The sequence below is a fragment of the Columba livia genome, chromosome 19 (genome assembly GCF_036013475.1).
Source record: "Columba livia isolate bColLiv1 breed racing homer chromosome 19, bColLiv1.pat.W.v2, whole genome shotgun sequence".
Taxonomy (NCBI): domain Eukaryota; kingdom Metazoa; phylum Chordata; class Aves; order Columbiformes; family Columbidae; genus Columba; species Columba livia.
This window is the reverse complement of record NC_088620.1, coordinates 5,603,872-5,614,485: the sequence shown is the minus strand read 5'-3', so window position 1 is coordinate 5,614,485 and position 10,614 is coordinate 5,603,872. Positions and strand designations below refer to the sequence as shown.

The window sequence follows — 10,614 nt, the reverse complement described above, 5'->3', positions numbered from 1 at the left end:
CAATTTCCTATTTTCAGAGCCGAGTGTAACTGCTTCTGAAACTCCCTGCATGCAAATGTCCTTTCAGCCTCCTGCTCTGCCTTGCAGCGTAACAGCCCATTTAAAGCAGGACAGATGTTTTCCTCACCCACGTTTGAGCGGTAATGCTGCGCTTGTGATGGCCCCTGCACTGTGTTCTGTGACTTTTCTTAAGGTCAAGGCCTCTGTAATTGGTAAGTAGCGCAGCGGACTGTTAGCGCACGTGAAACCTAGAACTTGCGTTCAAAGAGAGAGGCATTAATAACCAAAAAAGGCATATTTAATATTTTAATTAATAGTTTACAGTAAAGCAAAAAGACTGTAAATTACCATCCTGGTGCATTTAAAAAAAGAATTGCCAAACAGAGCAAACTGCATGTTTTGAGCTGTAGTACCTGCTGACAAATGTTATGTGACTGATCCCTGAAAAACCAGAAATATGGCATTGGAGCCACACTGAGCAGGTGCCACAGGGACACACACTGCAGAATCCTTTCTGGATGGTTTATCCTTGTTTTGAACCCAATCCTTAGTGTTCTGTTATCCCTCTGTCAGGAGTTTCTACCCTGAACAAACCAGACCGGATACAGATTACGAACTCTGAATTCAGTCAAAAAAGGGATCCTTTTGCTGGTTTTCAACTGCTTTTGGACTACGGTGCTGTGCTAACTACACTGTCCTTTCAGGAATGCTTCTCAACTTTAAACCCTGAGTGCATCCTACCAGCTTGCCAGACGTGCTCTTGAGCTGGTGTTAGTTCCTGAGCCAAAGCAATTAAGGCACAAAATAATTTTAACAAAGGTTTTTGTTGTGGTGCTGGGTTTCTTTGTTTTGAAACAGAAAAGGGTGAGAACTGAAGTTTGCACCACAGCCTTTCTGTTTTTAAAGCTATAATGGGTCATTCCAAACTTCCTTTTAGTTTGTCGTGGAAACTTGAAGTATGAACTCTTATTACAAGGGAAAATAAGCAAGCTCGCTGCTGTCCTAGAAATCCATCAGCACCCTCTCCTATCACTGAAACAAACGGAGCCTAGAATCTTTCCTCTTGCACTGAAACTTTGTAATATTTTATTAAAATGTCACTAGTATGTTGAGGTAGTATTACAACAGTGTTACTTGAGCTGGGCAACACGTACCCACCTCTGCTACTGGTTCTGTCCTGTCAAGTAAAGGCCTGAGCATGAATTTATCTGCAGAAATTAAGCAGGCAAGTATTACTTCTCTGTCCAAAGACTCAAAATAGTCTCTGAATTGTTAACAGCACCACCAACTTAAAGAAAAAACTGTTAGGAAGCTGGTCAGGGCATCACAAAGTACCAGCTAATTATCTCATAAACTGAATGTGGTGCCTTACAGCTGTTTCTCATGCACATTAGCACTATTAAGCTCAAATCTTTGTGAAAAGCATTAAGCTGAGGCAATTTGCTTTTGACCGTCCAAATATTTTCTCAGCTATTTCTGTTACATGCCCAACGCTACTGACAAAAGGTGCTGTGGTTCTTACAGTGAGAACTATGCTGAGATACCTTTGCTCAGTCCAGAAATCAGCCCCGCTGGCCTTCCCAGACCAGTGTCTCGTCTTTAACAGTGTCATTCATATACAAAAAACCAACCCTGACTATCCTTGAAATGTAATTTGCAGGATGAAGAGGTTGTGGAGCAGGTTGCATAGTTTATGATGCACTGAAGTTGGGCGTAAGGAAACGGCAGCAATTGCATTAGCAAAGCTTTCCCCAGCAACCTGCAGCCGGGTTGGGACTCTACCAGGTAGGTACTACTGTGACTAGACAGGCTCATTGATCCTGTGAAAATAGATTTTCTCCCATGCAGTGAGGTGGCATGAACAGAAGAATCTCCAGAGATTGAGGATTATCCCTTGGTCAAAGGGATTCTCCAGCTCTGAGTGTCGCAGGTAGGAGATGCGATGGTGTGACATGAATTCCCAGGTGGTGGTGTTGCAGGAGATCAGGTAGAGGTGGGACACAAGCAGCAGCAGGACAACGATGGTGAATATGACGATCAGGAGGAAGGACACGAGGAGGAGAATGTTGTGCCGCAGCCAGTGCCAGGACTGTTCAAAATAGAGGCCTGACCTTTCAATTCAAAGAGACATAAATTCAACGTTAAAGATGTAGAACTAGTTACATAAACCAAGCAAACCTGGTGGCACATTTAAGTGTGATTCATAACTAGTAAGCTTCTCATCATCCTGTACTACGGAGAGTTAATGCACCATAAACTCTTTAAGAGATTGCACCAGTAGCGACTTAGATTTTAAGAAGTTTAAAAGATGCTGGTTCCCATGACAGTGGAGAGAGACGATCAGCTCCTCTCCTGAGCAGGATGAAACCCTGCTGGAGTTTCCAGAACTTTGATTTGTAAACAAAACTCCTATTACAGGAACTAAAGCAAAATCAGTTAGCTTTTGTACTGTTGTTAATTTAAGCTTAAAACGATGAACAATTAACCCCAAATTATCAAATTCTGCTCAACTATTGATCAGCTACATTGTCCCTCAGTGGATTAGGGGGCTCAGAAAAGCTGAGCTCCAGGATCCAGAAGAGGGTGAAGAAATAATATAAAGCAAATCCAGGCACTACTGTGTTCAACATCAACCCTTTGGTGGAGCTCCAGGAGTGATTTCAGAGCTCAAAGCGCTGACTCCAGGCCTTACCAAGCGATGTGAACTCCCCACAGCAGCACCACGAGCTGCACGCTCAGGTACACCACGAAAAGCCGGTGGTTCTTCTCTCCTACGCAGTTCTCGATCCAGGGGCAGTGGTGGTCGTAACGCCGCACGCAGTGCTGGCACAGCTGGCAGTGCTTGGCTCGCATGGGCTGCTGCAAAACAAAACCCAAACCAAACGCACGCTCGCAATAGCGCGCTGGTTCAGCGCCCGGGTTGCTAGAAGAGAATGTCATGCAGTATCATCCCCCTCCACAGCAGCGCTGTCCCAAAAGCACTCAATTTTGAGAAAACAGCACAACACAAACATTGCGAAGACAAAGGGGATCACGATTTCCTTTTGTACAGATCCAAATGAGTGAGATTCAAGTTAAATGACTCTCCCACACTCCTTTACCTATATCTTTTATTATCTACCTATTTATAGGAAGTCTGGTGTGCAAAGGAGGGAGAGAGAGACAGTATATTCTACTGAGGAAAGCATGAGTGTCAAGGTGAAAAACTAGGACCACAGCTACTGAAGAAGGTGTGCGGGGATGGGATGTCGCTATGGGACTGCAGAGAGCAGGGAAGTGTCTCCCCGTGAATACAAGACACTCGCACAGGAAAGCGGCTCAAGTACCAGGAACAGAGAAGATGAAAGATCTGGCTGAGAAAAGCAGTGTGAACGTGCCTCCCTGAAGCACATATATGTTTTGCCAGCTTTTCCTCTTGCAATAAGTGTCTCAAAATAAGCTGGCTTCTCCTGGTAGATATTCTTCAGCAATTTAACGAAGCTGGGATAATGTTTGATTTTATTAAACTGATAAGGATCGCTCTGAAAACAGACACTTCAAGGCTTTAGGCAAACTCATTTAAGAGCTAATGTAATTGCTCTAATTTTTCCTCCGTGCTATCTTTTACAACTCAGGCTAATGTTTTGTTGTTTTTAGGCCTCCTAACAAGCTCACAGCTACCAGCGGTTCTTAGCTGTCGTGTTCAACTGTTTTTCTGACTGTATCGTGATATCTTCAAGATAACCGGTTTGGCAATGCTGTGAGGTCTGGCTGACGTGGCAGGAAGAATGCACAATGCAGATTTCCCATGGCAAAAGAAGATCCTTGTCTGCACGAGCCAGCAGAGACTTGTTTCAGCCTTGGAAAAGCAGCATATGTGCCAGTGACCATCAGCACTACCCCTTTAGCTATGCAATTTGTTTGGATCACTTTTCAGTTCAGGGCTGTATCCGAATTCAATTTGCTGGTTGTATTTACGGTTTTCTGTGAGATTTTCAGCAGGAGGGCGACCCTATGACAGAATTCAGATCTGCCCCGCTTCCAGAGCAGCGAGCAGCAACGACAGAGCAGAAAAACAACGGCAACAGCAGCTGAACAAAGAGGTCACCAAAAAACGTAAGCTTGCAGATCGCTCATCCCGTTCTTTTCTAGCGCGTTCTGAGTGCCTACCCTCACCATGCAGTAACCGCAGAGCTGCATCTTAACGTTGCTTGGAACTTGGGGTATCATCATGCTTTGGTCTTCACTCTTGCCTCCCTACAGAAAAAGAGAAGGGGAGTGACGAAGGAGGTTTTGTGTGCTGCTGTCTTGGCATGACTGAGCTGTCTGGATCCTTTTACTTAATAGACAGTGCTGGTTATCTCTATCATTAGGAACGTTAAACAAAAGAATTCCTTAGAATTCCTACAGAAGCTGCAGACAGTACAGTGAGAGAGCACAGGCTGCTGTAACCAGCCAAAGAACATCTGCACAGAGGCAGAAATAACTGTGGATAAGACACTGCACCAATCCCACCACCTGTGCTTTGGGACAAAAATAAATGAGCTTAGACTTCATGTCTTATTATGTTTTTTCAGTATAAGCAGTGGAACTTATCCATAACACAGCCAACATTTGAATTAATGATGGATTATTAAAATTGGTAACACTTTTGTCCTACACAATCTATACAGCAGCGAACCTGGAGTAGAGTATTTCTCGGTTAATGAAACTTTGCATCTCCATTTACCTCGCTGTAACTTGTGTACGCGTCCTCTGAGAGCACAACAAATCTATAAACAGGTCAATAAACAGAGCTGCAGAGAGCACGTTCTTCCAAGCCTGCTGTTCAATTCAGGCTTTTTGCACTTGTACCACTTAGTGGTTAATGTAACACAGGTCATGTACACGGTCCATAGGGTACTGCAGCCTCTGATGCAAGAGAGGACTTATGTCTAATGGTGTAAAATACACACTTAAGTCTGTGAGCCCTTCTGCTGTTACAGAAGGTGAGTGAGAGACTGTCCAGCCCAATTCCCAATGGTCTATGTATATTTCCTTTATGCCAAGTGCAACAGAAACCATTTCACATTGTTCTTATCTAGCATAGCAGGGAAAAAAAAAAAAAACACTATACATTTTATAGCCAAACCACTTTCTTCTGCTCGTAAATATACCTGCTCTTCTTCTTCAGCCTTGACGAACCCCGGGTCCATGAGAGACACCTTGAAGTAGAGCAGCACGGAACACACCACCAGCGAGACGAAGAGCAGCGGCCGCAGCAGCTCCCCGCGCTCCTCCTGCTTTTGCAGATCTGAAAGCACCCCGGAAACAGAGAGCGGTAATTCCTCGGGAAGGGTTCGGGATTTTTCCCTCTGGCCTTAACAACGGGGTCCAGCGCCTACAGGACGGGGTGAGATGAGGTGGAGGGAGGGCGTGGGGGGAGCAGGGAGGAGGAGGAGGCAGCAGAATGGGGTCCCGAGCGCCCCACAGCCCCGGGACACCCCCCGAGGGCCCACAGGCCGAAGAACGCCCGTGTTTCCCTGCAGGGGCCGGCACCGCCCGACCCGCTGCCGCGTCTCCTCAGGGCCGGGCCCTGGGCCGCCCCTCTCCGGGGCTGGGGGTCCGGCGGCCCCGGCTCACCCGTGCGGTGCAGGAACAGCCCCAGCGCCAGCGCCCCGCTCAGCGCCGTGTGCGCCGCCCGCACCCAGCGCCCGGCCGGGCCCATGGCGGCCGCGGCGCGGAAGGGCGGGCGGGGCCAACGGGCGGGAACGGGCCCGTCCGGGGCCGAGCTGGGCTGGTTCGTGAGGGCGGCAGCGGGGCCGGGGAGGTGCTGGCAGCTCAGGATCGGCCCCATCGCTTCTTGTTGTGAGGAGAGTCCAACACTCCAAGCTCCTTTCAGGCAGTTCAGAGATCAGAAGGTCTGCCCTCAGCGCCTGTTCTCCAGCTGATCCCCCAGCTCCCTCAGCCGCTCCATCACACTTGCAGTGGGAAGCCCGGCGGCACCCATGGGCGCCCTCTCCTCCCTCCCGCCCCTGCCCGTGTTCTGCCCTCATGCTGGCCCTTCACCTCGGGGTATTTCCCAGCAGAAAGGTGTTTTCCTCCAGCCCCCGCTTCTCCCACCACGGGTTCCCGGCAGCATTGAGGGGAGCGCAGGGCCAGGGCCCCGGAGACCAACGTCTGGGGTAAAACCCTTCGTGTCACCGTTACGTGTGAGGCAAACGCTGCTGCGTGTCCCTGGGAGCCACAGAAGGGGTCTCAGAGGTTTGTGCCGCTCAAAGCGCTGCCTGTTAACTCTGGTTCAGCCCAATTTGATCATTTCGTCTGCTGATTTCCATCCCCTGGGGAGAAACGCAGAGGTTGTGCCTGGCTGAACGCATTTAAACAGCCCTATTAATGCAAATGGAGCTTGTAAAATGTCTGACACAACTCTGGTAGGAGGCCACCGGCGTGGGATTTGATCCGACTTTGGCAGCTGTGGTGAAGATGTTGGTACCCGGGACAACCTGGGTCGTGGGACAACGCCGGCAGTGAGGAGAATGGTCCTCATCTGAAAGCAGACAGCTAAAAGTAACTGAATTGCACCCTAGTCGTGTTTTTATCTCTTGTTAACAATTTAAAAGCCGCCAAGAACGCTATATGTACACGTTTACACTTTGAGTGTGTGCCTGTTTAGGGGAGATGAATCTCAGCACAGGCCCATAAACGTTCTGAAATCAGTGGGTTTACTGTTCGATTTTAACACAGACATATCTTGCCGCCTTTGTTATCTTCTTTCCCAGTAAAAATTTGCAAAGAAAAATCATGTTCTTCGCAAGTTTATCCTCCAGCACCTGAAAAGCAGCTGATTCCTTGGTATTGTCTGACCACAAATGGGGTGTTCCTGATTGTTTTGGTCCAAGTGAGTCAGTGGCACCTGCTGATCCCAGGAAAGCACCTGGCTGCACCGGCCACTTCAGTGGTTTACCTGACACAGCTGTGTTGAAACGGTAACATAAACTGTAGCAATTCTTCAAGTCCTTTATTTCTTTTTACTCTAGGTAAATGCAAGACCTACAGAAATCCTCCCTCAGACACCTCGTAGATTCTGTCGGTGCTTGTCAAACCTCACAAAATCTTTCTGCCCCCTGAGTGGCAAAGGAAGCCTGGAACAGCAACATCGTGCTCTGTCTGCAACCAGAAAGAAAAGGTGGGTAGTGTCTTTCTGTTCCTTGCAGAGAGGTGTAGATGTTAAAGCTTATTGGAGGCAATTTGAGTAGTAATATTTTGATATTCTGCAATAATCTGTCCTAAGGAATGTATTCTCGCTCTCTTTGCCATTAGAATAACTCGGTGCGTGTTACGCTTTTAATCTTTTCTCACAGCTTTGAAACCCATCTCGCACAGATCAGAGCTTCTCTCTGTCTCAAGGCTTTCAACTTAAGTAACAGGTTGAAATTAGGCTTAGTTCCGGAAAGCCTCTGCTAACAAGTTTCTGAGTGAATAATCTAGATTCTGGTGGCATTCCAGCTGGGAATTTCATGCTGCTGGAAGCCCAAGGTGCAACATTTTCAGCTTCGAGAGGCAGTTCAGTTTCACATGGTTCCTCCTCCAGAGTTCACAATGGCCACTGAATTAACTGGCAGCTGAACCCTCGCAGGACCAGGGTCTCAAGAAGAAAGTCACGCTGGACTGAAAGCAGATCGACCGTTTTAAGCCGGAGCCTTTTTAAGTACCCAGCTCTGGCAGTGCAAGGCAAGCCGCAGATCCGTTACAGAGTCCAGAGGCAAGAGCTGTGCACTCAAATATTGTTCTGATTCTTTTTTCCTCCTCTCACTTAATTTCATAACAATATGCTCTTCCTCCGTGCCTCTTTTCTATTGACAAACAGTACTGTGTCCCTTGGAGCGATTAAATGAAAAGCCACTGAACTGCCTCGTCAACACAAGGCAGTTCCTTTCATTTTTAATGAAATATGGACCAGTAATGCACCTAAATAAACCACATCCATAGAGCAAAGGAAGAAGACGTTGTTAAACACTAGATTTAATACACAGTGGGTATCCAATGGATACAACAGAAAAATTAATTCATTCAGAATTGTAAGGAAGCAACAGTTGTGCATTATTTTTTTTCTTGGTTTCACCATGTACAAACACTTGAACCAGGCCCTTCCACATTAGGCAGGTCAATGGACAGAGTAAAAGCAAACGTTTGCTCATTATAACTGAGGTTATTTTCATTAAGCAAAACGAGGAAATACATATTTGATTAGCTTAAAAACTTTTTAAACAATAAAAGAATTACAGAGAGAATCAGTGACAACTATACGAAATCAAAACCCAGTCTGCTGAAGCAGAAGTGTTTCAGTTCAGCAGGAAATCTCCCTCACTCCCTTGTTTAAGCGCTGTCTTTTCATCCAGCCCCAGGCTGGTTTTCATCCGTTCCTGACGACCATTCCCCTCTGTGCTTCACACACACGGTGGTTGTGGACACCGGCTGTTTCCTTGCTTTTAATTTTGTCTTTTTTCCAGCACAAGTCGCCCTCTAACACCTGAGCTGTGGGAAGCTCCTCCCTTCACAGTCTCAAGGGAACATCTTTTCCGTGGGGCAGCGCCTGAGTGCAGTGTCCCTACAGCTCTTGCTCCACTAATTAATTGCCGCCTTCAAGCGATGAGAAGGCAACAAGCTCACAGCTCCAAGACCTTTCTTCCCACCCATCTTTTGCAGAGCCCAGAGAGACTGCAGCAGGAGCCCGAGACGCTGACAAGCTGGGTAGGATTCGGTGCTGTATAATTTCAGCCAGTAGCAAAGCGCGGGGTAATTGCAGCCATGACGCAGATGGATTATCTGCAGCATTACTAATTGCCACAAATATTAGTACTAAACTTCTGGGCTTGGTCTAGATGAGAAAGGCTAGTGCTGCTGGGTGTCGAGCATCATACAAGTAGATGTGTATATCAGTTCTTTCCACAGATCTTGTATAATGGAAGCGCTTGTGGAAAGTCGCCCACCAGTTTCTCTCTGATCTATTCCAGAGCGAATGGCAGACGCCGGACACCCTGCGCGCCGAGGGCTGCGGAATCCCTGACCGGGGACACGGAGCGACGAGGAATCTGCCAGCCAGGGAGGGAAGCACATCCAGCCAAGGCAGAGGGGCCCTTTGTCAGAACAGTCTCTGAACTACTGAGTTGTGTTGGTGTTCTGCTTGCCAAGCTTTTGAATATTCAAGCAAATGTCGTAGCGAAAACTTGAATGAGACTATGAATGGGACAAGTATGGACAACAAGGAGCCCCTCTGCTGTATATTTACACACTACAGACTTCTGTCCAGTTGGATTCTCTTTAGGAGATAGAACCCTGTTCTAGTTTTCCAGGCAGGGTTGGTCACTGACCCTATAATTCTGTGTGGAGTTTGAGTCTCGTGGTTCACTCCTCCGCTCCAGCAAAGCTGGAAGTCCTGAGAGGCTTCTCTGTAACTCGCAGTCAAGCATTTCTGGGTATCCAGCTTCCCCTTTTACATTAAACCTCCATAAAAAACAGCCACCTTGCCCTCCCCTCCTTTGCAGAATATTGGTAGAAAGTCTGCGGACAACTACCCTGTTCTGTCCTAAATCAGCAGTTCATTAACTCCTCTTTGCCTCCAAAAAGTGCTTTCAGGCCATGGGTGCAACAACTCCTCTTGTTTCCCTTAGGAAACTGAGGTACAACCTAGTTTTGAGCTCCTGATTACAGGAATTCCTGGATTACACTCAGATGTGCAGAGGATCCATGTCTCTGTTTTGCTTCTCACTGAAAGAAAATTATTTTTCAACTCAAGGTTTTGGGCTTGGAGACACTGCAGCTTGTAGCCAGATCTCATTATTCTAACAGGGATGCTATTTCCTTTAAAAATCCTGTCTCAGGAATCGCCTTTCTGGTGGCCTGGCTCAAAATCTGCTATGTAGGTGGGTAGAACAGTTCTCCCTTCCCCCGGGGTCAGTGCCAGGTTTCAGGAAGCCCAGCTTGCCCAGCAGGCTGCCCCAACTCTGTTCATCTCCGTGTTGCTGGGAATTAGAATCTCTTTTTTCCAGTTCAGGCTCAGGAACAGCTTGATGAGGACGTGCGAGTGGTGAGGACAGTTATCTCTACAGTGCGGAATGTCTGCTGCACCTTGGATCTTGTTAATTTGCAATATCACGGTCCACCTTGTAGCAGGTGAGACTCCAGTAACAGCTGAACTTACAGGGGCATTGGTTTGAAAAACCCAAACCTTTGTGGTCTTGAGGCGGCTGGAACCAAACCAAACCATCGGCTGTTCATTAACCTGGATGTAGCAGCGCCAAAATCTCAGCGTAAAGCCCGATTGTTTGGTTCTGATTCCAGTGCAAGGCTGAGATGGGACTTCCTGAGCTGTCTGCCCAGCGTGGCAGCTGTGTGCTGGGGACACGGGTTTCTGACACCTCTCACATGTGTGAGGTGCCCCCTTCTGCTCCACTCCCACCTTGCCAAAGGAGTCAGAATCCGACGTGCTCTTTGCGACATGATTCAAGATTTTAGCGGTAGGAGCTTTCGCTACATGGGCATTAGAAAGGAAGAAAGTGGGTGGCACTGCCACGGGAAACAACTTCAAAAGGGCAGTGGCACTAAATGGAGAGTTAAATGAGCAAAGCCTGACGCCCCTAATGTGCCGAGGCT

The 10,614-nt window shown here is 47.5% G+C and overlaps 1 protein-coding gene and 1 long non-coding RNA gene across 4 annotated transcripts; one reads left to right on the top strand and one right to left on the bottom strand.

Annotated features, from left to right (window-relative positions):
* Window positions 1-280: 280 nt before the first annotated feature.
* Window positions 281-5,830, bottom strand: ZDHHC12 (zinc finger DHHC-type palmitoyltransferase 12). Of its 2 annotated transcripts, none has more exons than XM_065035287.1 (5): window positions 5,602-5,830; window positions 5,136-5,272; window positions 4,150-4,236; window positions 2,693-2,859; window positions 281-2,111 (listed from the first exon to the last, which is right to left on the bottom strand). In XM_065035287.1, the coding sequence occupies exons 1-5, from the start codon at window positions 5,813-5,815 to the stop codon at window positions 1,802-1,804; spliced, it is 915 nt and encodes a 304-aa protein (XP_064891359.1). In that variant the 5' UTR covers window positions 5,816-5,830; the 3' UTR covers window positions 281-1,801. The 2 variants fall into 2 exon arrangements, with proteins under 2 accessions (XP_064891359.1, XP_064891361.1); XM_065035289.1 differs by having other exon boundaries at window positions 4,156-4,236.
* LOC110355591 (uncharacterized) lies at window positions 5,236-9,479 on the top strand. 2 transcript variants are annotated; one of them, XR_002408366.2, is made up of 4 exons: window positions 5,236-5,371; window positions 6,999-7,147; window positions 8,668-8,712; window positions 8,976-9,479. It is a non-coding gene; the product is annotated as an uncharacterized LOC110355591 (long non-coding RNA). The 2 variants fall into 2 exon arrangements; XR_002408367.2 differs by lacking the exon at window positions 8,668-8,712 and having other exon boundaries at window positions 8,976-9,183.
* The last annotated feature ends 1,135 nt before the right edge of the window (window positions 9,480-10,614 follow it).